Source organism: Anastrepha ludens, chromosome 3, assembly GCF_028408465.1.
Source record: "Anastrepha ludens isolate Willacy chromosome 3, idAnaLude1.1, whole genome shotgun sequence".
Lineage (NCBI taxonomy): Eukaryota > Metazoa > Arthropoda > Insecta > Diptera > Tephritidae > Anastrepha > Anastrepha ludens.
In genome coordinates, this window is record NC_071499.1 from 12,185,494 (window position 1) to 12,203,891 (window position 18,398).

The 18,398-nt window shown below is 38.9% G+C and overlaps 1 protein-coding gene across 2 annotated transcripts in view; it reads left to right on the top strand.

Moving 5' to 3' along the window:
- Positions 1–9,183, top strand: part of LOC128857024 (uncharacterized) — an 88,922-nt gene extending 79,739 nt beyond the window's left edge. For both annotated transcript variants that reach the window (XM_054092541.1, XM_054092540.1), the window contains exon 4: positions 7,788–9,183. In XM_054092541.1, coding sequence (XP_053948516.1) covers positions 7,788–8,420 — 633 coding nt within the window. In that variant the 3' untranslated portion in view covers positions 8,421–9,183. The remainder of the gene's footprint in view (positions 1–7,787) is intronic.
- Positions 9,184–18,398: the final 9,215 nt, after the last annotated feature.

The following is an 18,398-nucleotide window of genomic DNA, read 5'->3' on the forward strand; positions in this document are numbered from 1 at the left end:
TTAATTTTGCAGCGCAATATCGAAAGATATTTTCGAGGTTATTAACTCCTGATGATCGAAAAATGGAATTGGTAACCCTTTTTCCTTTCTATTTATTATTATAACAATAAATGTACACCGCTTTAAATTTTATCCAGAAATTCTTTGTGTGGTTTCTTAAGTATAGTTTTTCGAGCGTGTAAAGTTATCGCACTCCACAAATGGGAGCAACACCCAAAGAGGGAGTAAGCGGCAATTATATGATATATAAAAGTCTATAGGTATCTTCTGCCAAGTTCTGGATCATAATAGGCAGTGGCAGGTATAACTGAGTATAAGATGATTTTGTTTTAATATTGAAAATCGTTTTTTTTTTGTTTGGACTTAAATGTTTTTTATTACTTAAGTTTCAAATACCGTTTCTTCTTAAATCAAAGCAATATAAATCAAATTTTTCACAAAATTAAAAAGTTCAACAAATTTTGTAATGTAATATTTAATATATTTTGAGTTTTAAATAATTTTTTTGAAGGCTTTTTGCACTTATTCCATTTAAAACTGTATTTCGTGTGAAACAATGCACTTTTGCAAAAAACAAAAAGAAAATTTATAATCACTTCCAATTTTATAAGTGCACAGCCTATCTGAAAACAGAAACCAAATCACCAAAGTTTTTTTTTAATAACGTGGTTTTTATGTCGCTTTAATCATGCACTGCATTACATCAAAATTCAAAGAGCTATGATTATTTTTTAAACTCAGGTTCAGCGTTAATGTTAATGTTAATGTTAATGTTAATGTTAATGTTAATGTTAATGTTAATGTTAATGTTAATGTTAATGTTAATGTTAATGTTAATGTTAATGTTAATGTTAATGTTAATGTTAATGTTAATGTTAATGTTAATGTTAATGTTAATGTTAATGTTAATGTTAATGTTAATGTTAATGTTAATGTTAATGTTAATGTTAATGTTAATGTTAATGTTAATGTTAATGTTAATGTTAATGTTAATGTTAATGTTAATGTTAATGTTAATGTTAATGTTAATGTTAATGTTAATGTTAATGTTAATGTTAATGTTAATGTTAATGTTAATGTTAATGTTAATGTTAATGTTAATGTTAATGTTAATGTTAATGTTAATGTTAATGTTAATGTTAATGTTAATGTTAATGTTAATGTTAATGTTAATGTTAATGTTAATGTTAATGTCAATGTTAATGTTAATGTTAATGTTAATGTTAATGTTAATGAAAATGTCAAGCTTTTACACAAAAATTAAAATTTTCAAGGCTTTACTCACACATTATCGCATTGAATTGAGCAATCTAAACTCGCATGTTGTGTTTCAGCTCTGAAATCATTCTTAGCTTATTCACATAGACCTCACTTTTCAAAATCAATACAAAAGTGGTTCAAGAATGCCTAATTGTTGGGAACGTCAATATATCGATGTTGAAGGTTGTTCAGCCACACTTTGTGCTACAGCAGCAATATTCTCAATTGACCTTTTTCATAATAAGTTTCAATAATTTAAGCGCGTTATTTTAGCATTTAGAGATTATTTATTCACATCTGATATCTGAATGCCACTTTTAAAAGACCTTTTATAAATAAAACACCTTTTATGATTTTGAAAGAAATCATAAGTCTTCTTCTTATTCTATAGAGCTGGATACACTGAATAACGTTTATCATACCAAAGATAGCCGATTTCTACACTGTTTATATCGACCAGCCCCATTATTTGTTGTTACAATTGACACTTGCCTCGAACATTAAAACAGTCTAAATTTTTACTACTGAGCAGCGATCAATCTTTCCGACTGCATATTTACCAAGATAAAATTTCTAAAAACCAGTCAAGCATGACCTTCTATTTATAGAACATCACACAGTATAAAATATGAATGCGTCAGTCTTCAAAGCTCCAGCAGCACGCTATACACCACTTAGATATGCATACATACATACATCTATACATATACGGGTACTTAACTAATTTATCGTCAGCATCTATAAATTTTAGCTCCCATTTGTTTAAATGATATAACGTCCAATGTTCAAAATTTCACGCATCGCATTAACAAAAACAACAAATGACGCTATGACACTTTTCGGTCGCTTTTTTGCTCATTTACATTATTGCAGTTATATTATATTATTTTTGTTATTGTAAGACCTGTTGAATGAGATTTTAAATGACGTTGCGCAAAAAATGTAAATAAACACTCCATTGTAGAAATTATCATTTAAATAAATAAATAAATAAATATCATTGCTATTTTCATACGTGAATATTTATACAGCGTACAGCTTATTGAATTATTTATTCATCAATTGTTTATTAGTTAAATGATAAAATTGTTGTTGTTCTGAATAGCTTCAAATTTCTTCTTGTACTTTGCGCCTACACTGTTTGAATGAAAATTGGTTGTTAAATAGCGTTGTTATTTCCCAATATGGACACAAATATTGTACTTTGAAAGCTTTCAATATTCATTCGCTAGATTTTGGGAGATTTCGGCGATTTCTGATGAACTATAAATTAATTTCGCTGTATGTTCTCTGTTACTGCGTTGGCAAACCATTTTGTAGGACATTGAATTAATCAGATATTCCAAAGCTACCAAGCTATATAAAATGCCTTTAGCGTACGAAGAGTCAAAGCGAGGAGCCACAGCTTGACAATATCGAATAAGCGCCGCTCAATAGCAGGCATAAAGAATTTGAATCAAAATGGACCATATGTACGAATTTTCGAAAAATCTCGAGCCGAGGGTCTCTTAGCTGTTAAATTTTTAGCAAAAATATGGTTTTCCTTGTGGATCACTAATGGGGCAAATGGTCGGGTACGTCAATCATATTTCATTTTTGTGAACTAGACAGCTGCAGTATCCAAACAAAGAAGCAATGGAGCGCTATACTCTTGAAGAGCGTGAAATAAATTTGTCGACTTTTTTGATCAATATTCAGTTCTGTGGTGGTGTGGGCGCTGCGTGAATATCGACGTCGATTTCCTAATCGTGTCGTGCCAGCTGGACAAACATTCCGGCGCTTAGCTGCGCGACTTGAACAGACTGGAACCAACAAAAAGTCGCATGGCGTGGTCACCACCGGACTGGTCGTTCAGCCGAGAATATCGCGGCTGTTGCTGATGCTTCTAATGTTGCTGAGAACGAAGAAACATCAACTGGACGGCGGAACATGAAATTAAGCATTAGAAATTTTAGTGATAGACTTGCAAATATTTCCCGTGCAAACAGTGCATCAGTTAATGACTACTTTTCATCAGTAGCGTGTGAATTACTGGCAAGCCATCCCTTTGGACCACAAATCATCATGAGTGACGATGCGCATTTCCACTCAAATATGTAGTTACGTCAATAAGCAAAATCTTCCTTTGTGGGTCACTGATAGTCCGCGTGTGATGCACGAAAAGCCATGAAATCCACAAAAAGCGACGGTGTAGTGCGGTGCCCACACGGGAGCAGTAATTGGGCCGTATTTTTTTGAGGGCATCATCGTCAATTCGGTCTCGACTTTCTCTCGAAATTGGCTGAACGGGGCTTACTGAACATGCGATTTCAACAAGACTGCGCAACCGCACACACAGCGCGGGTCACAATAGATATTGTGAAGAAAACTTTTCCTGGTCTCGTTAACTCCCGCCTTGGTGATTTGACGTGGCCAGCAAGATCGCCCGATTTAACCATCCCAGACTTCTTTCTCTGCAGCTACTTGAAGTCTCGGGCTTATGCCAAGAGGCCTCGGGCAATTGCAGCCCTTAAAAGAAGAGGAATATTAGACAGGAATGCCCACGGAAACCTTCAGTCTTCAGTTAAAGAAAATGCAATAAAATGGACACAAATGTATGCCAACACTGTCGTCAACCACTTGACAGATATGATTCTTTTTGTACAATCACTGATTTGGAAAAACCTCACGGCTTCAGGGTTTAAATTTGTTATTTCAACTTTTCACAGTGGCGGCTCTATCACCTAAAGTGAAGATAGGTTTAGCATTGTTGCCTGACCTCGATAATCCATTTTAGCCAGGAAATGTTGCATGCAATTTTTTATGAAAAAATTTAATTTTTTCCAACACACAGCTTTCAAGCAACAGTGTATTGCGCCGGTGTTGCCTATTTTCGCCATATTAAAAAATTTCGCGCATTTGTTATAGGGAGAAATTTATAAGGAAAATATTTATAAAATATCAACGGGATTTTTCAGCAACTTCAAACTTGCATTTTATTATACTTTAATTTAGTAGCTATAAAACAGCATACCAAAAATCTTTCTCGAAATTCTAATTATAATAAAAACCGTGGATTTGGGATGAAGAGTTTATGTGACTTTTCTAATTTTTTTATGAAATTCTAAAATTAGATGCGTAAGGATTTTTTAGTTAATGAGCTATACTTTTATACAAAAATAATGAAGAGTCATTAAAAATAGCAAATAAAAGTAGTCAAAATTGGTGCCATCAGTTTATCGCGCGGTGATATATTCAGTCATATTCACCGAACCAATTACAACATTTCCTATGTTAGCCGGCTGGACTTTTCCGAAACGAAATTTATATCTGGCCTAGGAGCTTCCAATATAATATCCGACCAAAAATTTTGCAGCACTTTTGCAGCAGAAAAAATTATAAAGATCTGAATATATATTTCCTTTACTCAAACTTATATTTATATTGTTTTTTGGCTTTTATTTAGTAAAAATATTTTTGGAGAACATAATAGGCGATTATATTTTGTACAGCCAAATATTTTGAAACCGTATCGCGATTGGCCTATTCTGTGGACAGATTAACATTCAGCACATGAAAAACATTGAAAAGGATTTTGTCTAGTTCTTGGTTTATAAGCCAATAAATTTTTTGTTTAGTTTTCTAATAATTTCTGAACTAAATATTCTCAATTTTGGTTATTATTTGTTGTTTGAAAAGAAACAAATCATAGCTGTGTGGTATGATATGGTATGATTGATATGATACGGTACTTGAAATGAAAAGATAATAAAATTGTGAAATAAAGAAAAATAGTATTACTTAATTGTACGTTAATTGGCGCTTGCGTGCTCGAAACGTGCTGCGCATACATAATTAATTTCATTAAAAATAGCACCGCCACAAAAAAGCCCCCAACAAATTACAATGCAGTGCATGAATTGATCCGACATAAATTGATATTGTAAATCCGCATTTGTGCGTGCTGATAGATTAATAAAGATTAATTTATTTTATTTTATTTATTCTAAAGCATTTTATTTAATTAAATAAAACTAATTAATTCATATGGAAACTAATTATTTTGTAAATTTATTTATTTTAAATTAATTTATATTTATTCTACCAACTCTTGTTCTCGAGAAAAATCCAAACACTAACTTTCCTACAATTATCAGCTCTCTTCAATGTATTGAGTTGGAGGGAAAATTCTGTCGTATTTGAAAGAAAGTATTTCATTTCATTTGAAAAATATTAATCAATTATATATGCTCCGTTATTTGTTACAACTTGTTGCCATTTTTCATGTAACCTGTGAATTCCTGTTTTGTAGAAGTTCTCGTCCTTGAAGGTAAATTAATCACCAACTGCCTTAAAAATACTTTCGAAAGACGTGACTTCCCGTTAGACTATTTTGCAGAGATCTGAACAGGTAATAATCAGATAGTGTAATATCAGGTGAATACGGTGGGTGACTTCAAACCTTCCATCCTAACGCGTTCAGTTGTTATTGTGTCACCATTGCAGTATGCAGTCGAGCACTAATCCTTTTCTGGACACTAATGCTAGCATCTTTTCTTTGATAGCTGCATTCAATTTAGCCAGCTGATTACAGTACAGATCTGCGTTGATTTTGTTTCCTTGTTTCAGCAACTCGTAGTACACTGGACCTTTCCTGTCCGACCACAAACAAAGCAGTACTTTTCGTTGATGGATACTTGGCTTTGGAACTATTGCTGATGATGTTCCTGGTTTGCAGTAAGATTTTGTTCACTTAATATTCTCGTAAAGAATCTACTTTTCATCTCCAGTAATCAGCTTGTCCAAAAACGGCTCCACATTGTTTCTAATCACATGGGATAAATACATTTTTACACGATCAGACATATTATTTTTCGTTAATTAATTTGGAATCCAAGCACTTTGCTGTAACATAAATCCAAGAGATTTAATGTGATCTCCAAAAGTTGCATGATGAATGCCAAATCTTCTGAAATTTCTCGACTTGTGAAATGTGAATTATTTGCCAACATTTGGATCGCAAAACATCATTATCGAGTTTGGATGGTCGTCCAGATCCATCAATTTCTTGGAGGCTCAGATAACCGGAACGAAATTTGTTGATGTCGTGGGCTCTCGGTACAGGAACCACAGTCTGAGCCACTCATTTGGGATAGACATGGAAGGTTGCAGTCACAAAGAAGAGACTCTGATGGTTCCTGTACCGAGAGCCCATGACATCAACACTGGCCTCACCCACAAAGCACCACAAGAGATGCCCATTCCTTTCCTTGGTGTTCGAGAGGGTTCGCCAAAGCCTCGTGTTGGTGCCGGGATTCTGCACACGCAGGCTGAACAGGACATCCGCAGGGGACACATCGGGATCCGGAATCCAGCAGATAGCCTTACTGAAGGATACGCTCTCCTCGCTGTAGACCGCCCCAGGCCCCAGTTTTCCGATCACAGCCACTGGTCGTGGGCCAGCAGCCTTCTCACTATAGGACGACTTGGCTACATCCTTGGATGTGCTCAGGCGAAGATAAAGCTCGCCATCCTCCTCTAACGAAATTTTCGCCGGGCAGACAGCTGGGTTAGTAGAACCCCAGTAGAACCATCGCCCGCGGCTCAGTAGAACCATCGCCCGCCACATTGACTGGCGCCCATATCACGCTCGTACCTTGGGGGGTCGTGGCGCGGATATCAACATCAGTCTCAGGGCAGGAAGGTATGCTGCTTTCAGCCACCGTCTTCCTCCGCTTGCATCGGGAGCGAGACAATTTGGGAGCGCCAGTGCCCACCGAGGTCGCCGTGGCTTCTGTGAGAGGCTCTTCCGCCGATCGAAGCCTTTTGGTGGACACAGACGCAGAAGGGCCGACAGAGGCGTATGAGGATTTCTCCCGCATGAGCCTTGCCCGCCGCATTCTTCTTTCCCTTCTTGCCACGCTCTTCGATTTCCCGTCTTCTTTGAGAGGCTTCAGGCCCTCCGAAACAGGGAAACGTTTTCAGCCTCTGAAGAAGAGGAGATTGCGATAGCAACCCCCGTCTCCTCCAAGATGCGCTTGAGATGAGACTTGGGTAATGGTTGGGGCCTCTTGAATCCATGCTCCTGCTGCCAAAGCGGGTGGATTGCCACTCGTGTGGGTTCCATCGTTTTCCATTACCTTTTCGGTTTTTCTCGGGACTCCTCCCTAACCAGTTTGGTTCCCTAGCCGATGCCTTACTTCGTTTTTGGAATTCATACAAAATGCAGTGTCGTAAATGCACCTTATCTACTGATATATTTTTCACCTTAAATAACACAAGTAAATGATGAACGGTAACGGATTGTGTATTATACAGTATGTAAAAAAACAAAAATAGCACCCAATGACTCGCAAGCCAAATGTGTTTTTTTTTACTTACAAGAAAAAATATCTGCCTATTTAAATAAAAATACAACAGAACTTTCCCTCAACCCATAGCATAGCACAAGGAAAATCTTCTAAGTAAAGCACCACATCAAAATAACACGCCAATTGACATGCATAAAATAATATTTAACACTTCTCCCTACCCAAAAAATTTTCCAGGTCACTTTACGCACTTGGCACAAACAACTACAAGTCTATGTCGCCGCCGCTGATCAACTCTACGAACGCGCCTACAATTACAAAACTTTACAGCAAAACACATGGATTAGCTCACACGAGCAAACCAATAGGATTGACGAGGCGCTCAAGCGCCTGCGACATCTTATACTCACAACACGCAGCATTCTATGCGATCTCGAGGTGACGGCCAACTTACTGGCGAAGCGTCATTTACCAAGCAAAGCTTTTACAATCGATACCGCAGCAATGCAAGCATACATACGGCTCAGATCGGATAAGCGTTCGGCTGGGGAAGGTGTGGATCCTATTGATATTAATATGCTTTATCAGAGACTGCGGAGATCCCTATTGCACATGCGACAGACGCTGAAAAGCCGATGTGGCAAGGGTAGACCAGGTGTAAAGCGGCGGGGAGAGAAGAAGAAGCAGGACGAAAAAGCTGTGCAGCAAGGCGGCCAGCAACAGGAACAGGAACAGGAGGTCATAAGGAAGACGAAGAAGAAGGCAAGAAAGCAGCAGGCTGATAAAAGTACATCAATCAATCCGCAGCGCCAAACACACAAACTGCGCCATCAAGAAAAGCGGACACTAAGCCCGCTAGGGCAGTCATAAATTAACATTTCGGAATGCAACTCAGGAATTATTGAATGTTGTTAAATTTAGGGTCACTTATCTAGCGCATGTACCGTTTTCAATATGTAATTTTCTTCTTTTTTGACCACAAAATTGGCAACATTTTTTTACAACAAAAATGGTATAATTTTTTAGAGCAAAAATGGCACACTTTGTCATACCAAATGGCATTATTAAATAGTGCATAGATACATTCGTTCATGCGTTTGCGGAAAGAACTTCAAAACTCAGGCACACTTTTTTTAGGTAGTTATGCAGAAACGATCACGATACCTTCTTGTATGCTGTGTAAAACATGCATGGCGATATTTGCTGACAGTAGCCCTGTCCTTACTTCGTCTTACTACTATTACTACTACTACTACTACTATGCGCCTAGTGAATTGCAAGCTTTCTCACCGTTTTTCTCGAATTTTTTATTGTTTGAGTGGAGAAGTTCCTCCAGCAAACGCGCGACATGTACTAGAGACAACACTACTTATACTTTCTAAGTCATTTCCATCAAAAATTTAATTTGCGAATAATTTGGTCTACCCTAATGTGACAAGCACATCTATTTCTCATCTAATTTAGTCATTAATTGGTTTAGTAGTCACTTAATCGTAAATCATTAATTTGTCGTCAATTATATCCTACCAAGTATTATATTTATTTAATCTGTCCCATTCGTCGTGCTCAATATTTTAATTCATATAGTAAACGTAAATATTTATAACGTCATAATAATTGTTATGCTGTGATATTACACCATGATTTTGTACACTATGTAACATAATTATGTAATTACTTCAATATTGAATGTACTTATTTATACTTTTTATATGAAAATAAATGAAACATTTATTAGAAATAAAATATATGGAAAATAAATCAATAAAATATTTCTAATGAATTTAAGTTTTTTTTCCATTTTTAATCCATTTATTTATTGCAATCTGTTCTTTTACAATAACATTCAACACTTGATTTGTACTTAAGACTAGCGCATTACTAGATGTTTGCTTATTAGCCTTATAAACCCGTTGTTGATTTCTTCTCTAGCCTGTATAAGGGAGATGAAATTAAGAATTATTTCTGCAATTTAAGGGTTTTGGTACGATTGGAGTCTTATATTGTGTGATATGGCAGCTTTTTATTTCTTCAAATATTGTGGGATCACAATTGATGTTATCGATATAGAAGATGAGGGAACCTATGATCAGAAAAACCCGGGAATGTTTAAATAAAATAAAACAAAGTTATCGTAAATTTCAGCCAAATTTATTTGGTCTCCTTCAAAATATGACCCGTCCGAAGCAACACACATGCACCAACGTTTAACCCAGTCCTCCATGCCCCCCTGGTAGGCCGACGAAGAGATGACCTTCCGCTCCTTCGTCGCATTCTCTTTGATCTGCTCTATCAACTGAAATCTCCTTCCACGAAGTGGTAACTTCAACTTGGGAAACAAAACGATGTCGCACGTTGCCATATCAGGAGAATACGGTGCTTGCACGATGGTAGTTACTTGATGTTTGGACAAATAATCTAGCACAAATTGCGCTCGGTTGCGATGGCACGTTATTATCATGCAAAATCCAAGAACGGTTTGCTCACATTTTGGGCCATGTGCTACGTATAACATCTCTCAAACGCTTCTAAACGGAGAAGTAATATTCTTTATTGACTGTCCGACCCGATTGAGGTTACTCATGGTGCACTACGGCTTAGCAATCGAGGAAAACAGTCAACTTCACCTTCTCGGTACTTTTTGATCAAGGGGTAAAATCTTACTGCTATTTAGGCAGCGTTATATCGATCTCTGGAGGCTCGGGCGTTGATATCAAAAGCCGAATAAAGAAAGCTGTGGCGGCATTTGACTCTCTGTAAGCGATTTGGAACTCCATCACACATTTCACGGCGCACAAAACTGCGAATTTTAACTCCAATCTAAAGCCTACTTTACTTGATGGTTGTGAAACGTGGAATACGACGTCAGCTGACACAGGCTCATTACAAGTTTTTGCAAGCAAATGTCTTCGAAAAATTCTCAAAATATTCTGCCCAAATATTATCTCGAATGCTGGCTTATGGGACAGAATTCAGCAGAAGCAAAAAGAATCCGAAATAGAAAATTAAGCTGGATGGGTCATGTTCTACGCAGGGAAAATGGTGACTAAAAAGAGCCACCGTTGACTGGAACCCCCAAGGAAACCGCGATCGGGGACGACCAGCGAATACCAGGAGGCGACTGCTGGAGTCAAAAACACATGCCATGCAGCTTAGCTGGAATGAAGTTAAGAGATTGGCACAAAACAGACCCGAATGGTTGAAATTCGCTCTGGCCCTATGTTTCACACTTTAGGAATTTATGATGATGATTGTGGGAAATTTGAGATCACGATAGATTTGGGCGTTTGTGATATAATATGGAAAGTTCGTAATCATTCTAGGATATTTTGATGGGAATCTTTGGAGTATTTCGACATTAGGGTTGTATGTCGTAGATCCAATTTGGCTGCATAGAGTTAGAGCTTCAGCTTGAGCTAGAAAGCATGAAAATTACGATAAAGTACCCAGTATAGATTTCGGAGCTTGATTCAAAGTGCCTTTAGTGAAAATATATATTTTGCATGTAAGCTAGAAAATGTGTTGTACGGAAGAGAAACATGGCATTGGTAATGATGCACTGTAGAGATTAACGAACGAGGAACCCATCCTTAGGCAAATCAAATGCAGAAAGTTGCGATGGATAGGTCACACATTGAGAAAATAACCAGATAGCATCACGAGAATGCCAGTGGACTGGAACCCGCAAGGGAGCAGAGGTCGCGGTCGACCAAAAAACTCTTGGAGAAGGTCGATGCTGCGCGAAAACAACAGCACAGAACCGTGTACGATGGAAGAGTCTTGTCTATGCCCCCGAGAAGAGGGAACAAGGAAAAAAACAAAAACAATGAGTGCTTTTATAATTTGCACCCCATAATGAAAACTCAGTAAAATAATAATGAAAATGGGATTATTGTTTTTCAAAACATTCTCCCTGGAAATCAGCATGCTTCTGCATTCGCTTGAACTAATTCCCAAAGCACTTCTGTCACTCAGAAGTGGATACCTCCAAAACGAGCTCTTTAAAAGCTTCAAAACGATTTTTACGCCTTGAAAAGCGTTACCTCGCATTTTATTTTTGATAATCGTGGAACTAAAAGAAATCATTAGATGCGAAATCAGGGCTGTAAGGTGGAGGACCTATCAATTCGATCTTTCGAACTACAGCTCATCACCGGTAATATTGCAATAGCGCAAAATTTAAAAGACAGCACTCGTGTTTGCTTATCGGGTTTTTTTTTCAACCAGAAAGACGACCTGCAGAGACTTCAAATTTCAGCAAGTTGCCGAAGTATACAGCATACAAATATCTGCTGAAAAACCCTTATGATTGATTGTATCTAAAGAACCCATAAGATGCAAATTGGCACTCAGCAACAAGACGAAAGAGCAGATTCTTGCATTTGCCTATCTCGGATCCAGAATCATCAGCAAGAGAGATGTAAGAATTAAAGTAAAGCAAGCGGCAAAGAAAGCAGGATCGCTATCTGACTGTATAAGAACTGCTGTATGGAGAAAAAAGCACATGGGAACCGAAAACAAAGTAAGAATCTATTCGACCAATTCTCACGTATGCTGTGGAAACAAATGCGAACACGGCTGTAACCGAAAAATGGCAACGGTTGAAAAGAAAATACTGCTCGCAATAGCTGGATACACCATCTATGACCGAAAGACAAATGAAGAAATAAGAAACATTTGCAACATTGTAGAAATAACGAGATGAGTCCGAACTCGAAGAAAGCAAGGAGAGACCACATCCAAGGAAAGCCGTGTGGACGCTTAGCGAAAATAGCATTAGACGACAAAACTAATCGACGTAGGCCACCACGAAGACCACAAAAACGTTGGCATGAGTACTGGATCCTACCTCGGAGAGACTAACCCTATTGTCTCGACGATTACTTTCAACAGAAATTTTGCCACTCTCATTCCATCTAAGCAGGAATGAACTAAGCGATTCTCACTAAAAAACTTCGACACTACAGTCTATACAGATGGCTCTAAACTGGATTGTGGTGTTGGAGCAGATATAAAATTGAAAAGTCTGTACGTCTTCCTTATACTTGCAGTGCCTTTCAGGCGAAAGTACCGGCGATTGGGGGAAGCTTGTAGTTTACTAATCCCTTATTTCACTTTTAAGAGCAATATCACTATTCTTTCGGATAGCCGAGCTGCAATCCAGGTACTAGATTCGGCAAAAACAGCCTCTAAACTGGTGGAACAAAGTAGGAATAGCCTTGCCACCTTGAGTGAAAGCCATAAAGTTACCTTAATCTGGGTCCCAGCGCATCGGAACATTGAAGGTAACGAAAAAGCAGGTGAACTGGCAAGATGGGGATCTGCCATGAGTGGCTTTGTTACAGAAACGGTATTTACACCACTGAGTTCAATTCAGAATAAAATTTCATCAAAGCACCTTCGAAGCGCGGATTGTAGATGGAGAGACCAGACGACAAGCAAAATTAGCAAAACGTTATGGCCATCCTACAACCGCAAACAATCGTCAACATTGACAAACATGAAACGATGGGACGCCTGAAGATTTACGGCAGTCATAACGGGCTTTTGGTCTGTCGGAGAACAAGCAGCCAAAATGGGCATCCCTCACCACCCACACTGCCACAGTTGTAAACAGTGAAAGAAAAAGGAAATGATATTCCATTTCCTCTTTGCCTTATAGAACGATAGAATATTAACCCAAGGCAAATCACTATTCGAGAGTCTCGAACAACTGCCCGGCTGAGACATCAATACTCATGCCGACGAGTTCGGCCATTTTGAATGTTCAGTTAATTGTTGGCAGCTGCTTTTCTTGCACCTACTCAAAAAGATGGATCAAAGAACTTGTATCAAATTTTGTGTGAAAAACGAGTTTAAGTGCGCGGATGGATTCCGAATACGGAGAAGCTATTTTTGGCCAAAGCAACGTTTACCGTTGGTACAAAATGTTCTTAGAAGGCCGAGAAGATGTGAACGACGAAGAGCGTGCCGGACGCACTTCAACAACAGGCGAAAAAATGATGAAGTGAAGAAAATAGCCAATCATCGAATCAACGTTAGAGAAATTGCTGAGGACCTAGACATATCATTTGGATCGCGCCATTCGATTTTTTTCAATGATTTGGGCATGAAATTCATACCAAAACTGCTCAATTTCGACCAAAAGCAGCGTCGCATGAACATTGCTATTGAGATGTTGGACTCTGTCCGCGGCGACCCAAATTAGCTCCAGAGGGTCATAACTGGTGACGAATCGTGGGTTTATGGTTATGAAGTGGAAACCAAAGCTCAATTATCTCAATGGAAGCTGCCTCACGAACCAAGACCGAAAAAAGTGCTCCAAGTTCGGTCGAATGTAAAAGTTTTGCTTACCGTTTTCTTCAATTGCAGGGGCGTTGTGCATCATGAGTTCTTGCCACAGGGTAAAACGGTTAATAAGGAATATTACCTGCAATTTAGAAATCCGCCAGAAACGCCCGGATTTGTGGAAGAACAAAAATTGGCTCTTGCATCACGAGAAACGCCCCTGCTCACACATCATTGATGCCACTAATGATGCCATAGCCTCCGTATTCGCCAGATCTGGCCCCCTGTGGCTTTTTCTTGTTCCCGAAACTGAAGAGGCCCATGAAAGGACGACGCTACGCTACGATTGACGAAATTAAGACGGCATCGAAAGAGATAAAAAAAAAATATTTTTTGAAGTGCTTCGAAGATTGGAAGAAACGTTGGCACAAATTGAAAGGGACAAAATAGATATTAATGAATAAATAAATAAATAATTTTTGAAAAACACAAAATTCGCGATATTTTTTTAACAAACCCCGTAGTCATGCTTTAAGTAACCGTTAACCAAGTTGATGCGGAAGCGCTAGTAGGATTCTGGATGAATCACACTTTAACCCGCCAACTGGATCCTAAATAACCGATAAAGATGAAGGTTTTTTCCTAAAGAAATTTTTTAAATTTATAAAAAACTAAGATATTTCACTTTAACAACCTCGCAGTAAAATTTTCAAAACTGACTAAATCCCAATATTATAAAAATTGTTTCAGTTTACTTCTTATTTTATTCAAACCTTGTCTATTGTCCAAAATACTTGAATCACCTGGCATGGAATCGCGCAGCACCTATCGCATTTTTGTCGATATAGAACACAAAAAAATGGAACTAAATCAAAAATTTGTTGGCCTGAAAGGTGTACGGTTTGTGTAAAAAATGTGTTACCTTCAAATTCACAAGCAAGCAAATAACCAAAAATATAAATATATTTAAAGTACAGTCACAAACACAAACATTCCACGCGTTTTCACAGCCGCGTGGCAAAAAAAAAAAAGAAAACAAAGTAAAATAACATTGCAACATAAATCTCGAAGAGTTTTTCAATTCAATTGCCATTGACGCGCCCTGGCCACACAGGCGCCAGGAACGTCATTTATTTATTTGCCGCCGCATCTTCTGCTCTCTACACAACAATTGTTTGCCTTTTGTTATGTCCACTCGACTTGAGCAAGTATATTACACCTTTGCTGAATTTCCACACAACGCAGCCGGACAGACTGCTGCAACAATCACGAGTGTATGAATATGTTTATGTGCTATGTACATATGTATGTAAGTATGTGTGCACATGTATCGTTATGCGAGCCCAAGTTGCAAGCCAACAGTTGCCACCTCAGCTTGGCCTCTTCAAATGCTCGCAATCATTTTACTCATAATGAGCGTTATAAATCTGCGTGACCTTTATGCTGTCATAGGGAGCCTAGCAAAATAACAACGCTAAACAACAACAAGTAACAATAGACAACATACCTCAAAACAGCAGTTGTTGGTCGATCGATCGATCGATAGTTAGGTCACTCCATTGACAATTAAAAATCGAAATTGGTTTGTATTGGTTGGGAAATGGGAAATGAGAGTGAAGAGGTGGGAAGCAGAAAAGTAGCAAAGCAGAAAAACAGTGAAGAGAGTTTTCAATATGTTCATTATCAGTCGATCGCATACTAAGTACAATTGTAACAACGTCAGGATAATTGCAGCCAAAATATCATCTGCCTTTATGGGCGAGACGTGTCACTTCTGGTCGATATGCCTCGTATGCCACGAAATCATCAGGGGGTATGCGTGCGATGCATTTAAATTTATTTGTGTGCGTATGTGTGTGTATTTGTAGGTATTTGATTAGAAGTAGGCGCAAAAAATGTGAATTTTCACGCCTTTGATATTACACCGACAATCGTTGTGTTCTCGAGCAGCGATTTAGTTTTATTGTCCTTTGGACAATGGAAATATTTTGAGTGGACACAAAGAAAACGAGTGCAATTTATTGCTTCTTACGGCTTTGTCTAAAAAAATTGCTACGAAATTCACACAGTCATTGGTATAAGAATTAAAAATTTAATGCTGGACTTGGAGGTTAGCAACGCAAACGAAAAATAAGAAAACAGTTATGACTTATAGAGGCATCTGGCCTATTTCTGAATTTTTTTACCTTAAATTGATTTTCAGCAAGTACAGTAGGCCTAGTTCGCCTAGGCGCACTTCCTTTCGAAAACTTTACTATGAGCAGCCTTCAATTCCTTTTTATTTATAATATGGATACTCAGCCAGGATATCATTAATGTAGATTCGAGAAAAAGTAAAATGAATGCCCATTGTGCGTCTGACCTTAAAAAACAAAATGGAAGCATGAATTAGCAAAACGGGTGGAGAGGCGAAGGTATTACGCGACTCGAAACTTCGTTGGCTGCTTGATAAATGTGAGAAATTTGGCGAAGAATAGAGATATCTTCTTAAAACAATTCAACTCTGCGCCTCCGTAGTCTAAATTAGTGCAAATAAGTAAAAGGCTCTGAATTGGCAACCTCCAACCGTCAGTAGACTTCTATTGCTTTATCGATAATAACTATGATGACCAAGACCCAAGAGGCAGAAAGCGAATAACCACAGTTCGTCAGGATAAATTGAGCACACAACAAATCAAAAAGGATCCACGGAGAACTTCAGAGAAGATACAAAAAAAATATGCAGGACAAGTCGAACAATCAAATGTATGTTAAAAGAGCCAAGTTTGTCGGCAAGAAGTACAAGATGTGAACCACGGGCTACAAAAATAGTTTAAATAAGGCCATGCTTCCATTTGCTAGAGAGGCGATGGCTATAAATATATAAAATAGGGAGTTTATGCACCATGATGATCCCCAAACATTCGTCAGCGGTTATTAAGGCCTGGATGACTCAAAATAGAGTTAAGCTTTTGTAGTGACCTTCACAGTCACTAGACCTTAACCCTATAGAACGTCTATGGGGAATACCAAAGAAAAACAATATTGGGGGATATAGAATGCGAAGAGAGTGGTAGTCTATAGCCCCTGAAAGTTATGCTAAACTCGTGAATTCCACGCATAGCAGATACTTGAAAGTAATAAAATATAACCGCGAACTAAACTGGATAGGGAGGAGTCCCGAACAAAAACCGAAAAAGGTAATGGAAATCGAAGGATTGATTACTCCAGGTGGTACCAACAGAAGTGGCAATCCATCCACTTCGGCGGCAGGGGCATGGATTCTGTAGGCCCCAACCATTACCCAGGTCTCTCAGCTGTATGAACGAAAGCGCATCTTGGAGGAGACGGGGTTGCTATTGCAATCTCCTCTTCTTCAGAGACTGAAAAACGTTACCCGGTTTCGGAGGGCCTAAGTTGGGAGGTCACAATCAATGTGGCGGGCGAAGGTTCTGCCAAGCCGTAGTCTAACCGCCGCGTCAACAACAACTACAACTCAGCTGTCTCGCCCGAGCACATCCAACTGTGGAGCCTAGCCATCCTATAGCGAGAAGGCTGCTGGGCCACGACCTGTGGCTGTGATCGGAAAAATGGGGCCTGGCCATCAGCTGACTCATGCAGAAATCAAATACTGCAAAAGCCGGTTGAGGCGTCGGGTTGTTGCCCCCAGTCCTGAAGTCAAAGCGAAGGGCTATGAGACAAAGAACGGCACCATAAGGGTGACGTGCGCGTCTCTGGCCAACTTCAAGTGGATCAGGACCGCTGTCAATTACGTGCCCCCATGAGGACCACTCGCTTCGCGGTCTACAGCGAGGAGAGTCTATCCCTCAGGAAAGCCATCTGCTGGATTCTGGATCCCGATCTCTTTACAGGTGATGTCCTGCCTATGGAATGCTCTATAGAACTACGGGACCTTACGTCCCACAGCGGAAAGCCTTCTGAATTCGATGAAGAACATTTCAAATCACTTTTGGAGGAGAACGGCTGCCAAACCAGTCGTGCATTTGCGGAAAAAATGAACTACGTTTATGATAGCATTCGATTCTCAATCACCTTCATTCAATGCGATTAACCAAAAAATTGGGAGCCTGGGTGCCCTACGATCTCAACGAAAAAAAAGAAAATCGCCTTCATATTCCGTCTCAACATCGCACCCGCCATTGAGCAAGACACGATCATAAACAACGCTTTTGGTACTGAATCGTTACGGGAGATGAGAAATGATGCCTATACATCAATATGAAGCAAAGAAAGGAGTGGGTGACTACAGGAGATACGCCAATGATATGTGTTTTGGGGGATTGGGAGGGCATGGGGCACTGGGAAATGCTCGAAAGGTATGCCACGCTTAACAAGAAGCTCTACATTGTCCAGCTACACCAAGTTAATGTGGCTGTACGACTGAAAAGACCTGATCGACGTAGTGAAACCTTACTCATTCACGACAACGCCAGGTTCCATGTTGCACAAGTCGTCAAAGCCTCCAAGACGACTCCAAGAGCTCGAATGGGAGGTCCTTTTGCATTTGCAGTATTCCCCGAACCTTGCACCGGCCGATTACCATCTTTTCCGCTTCCTCTT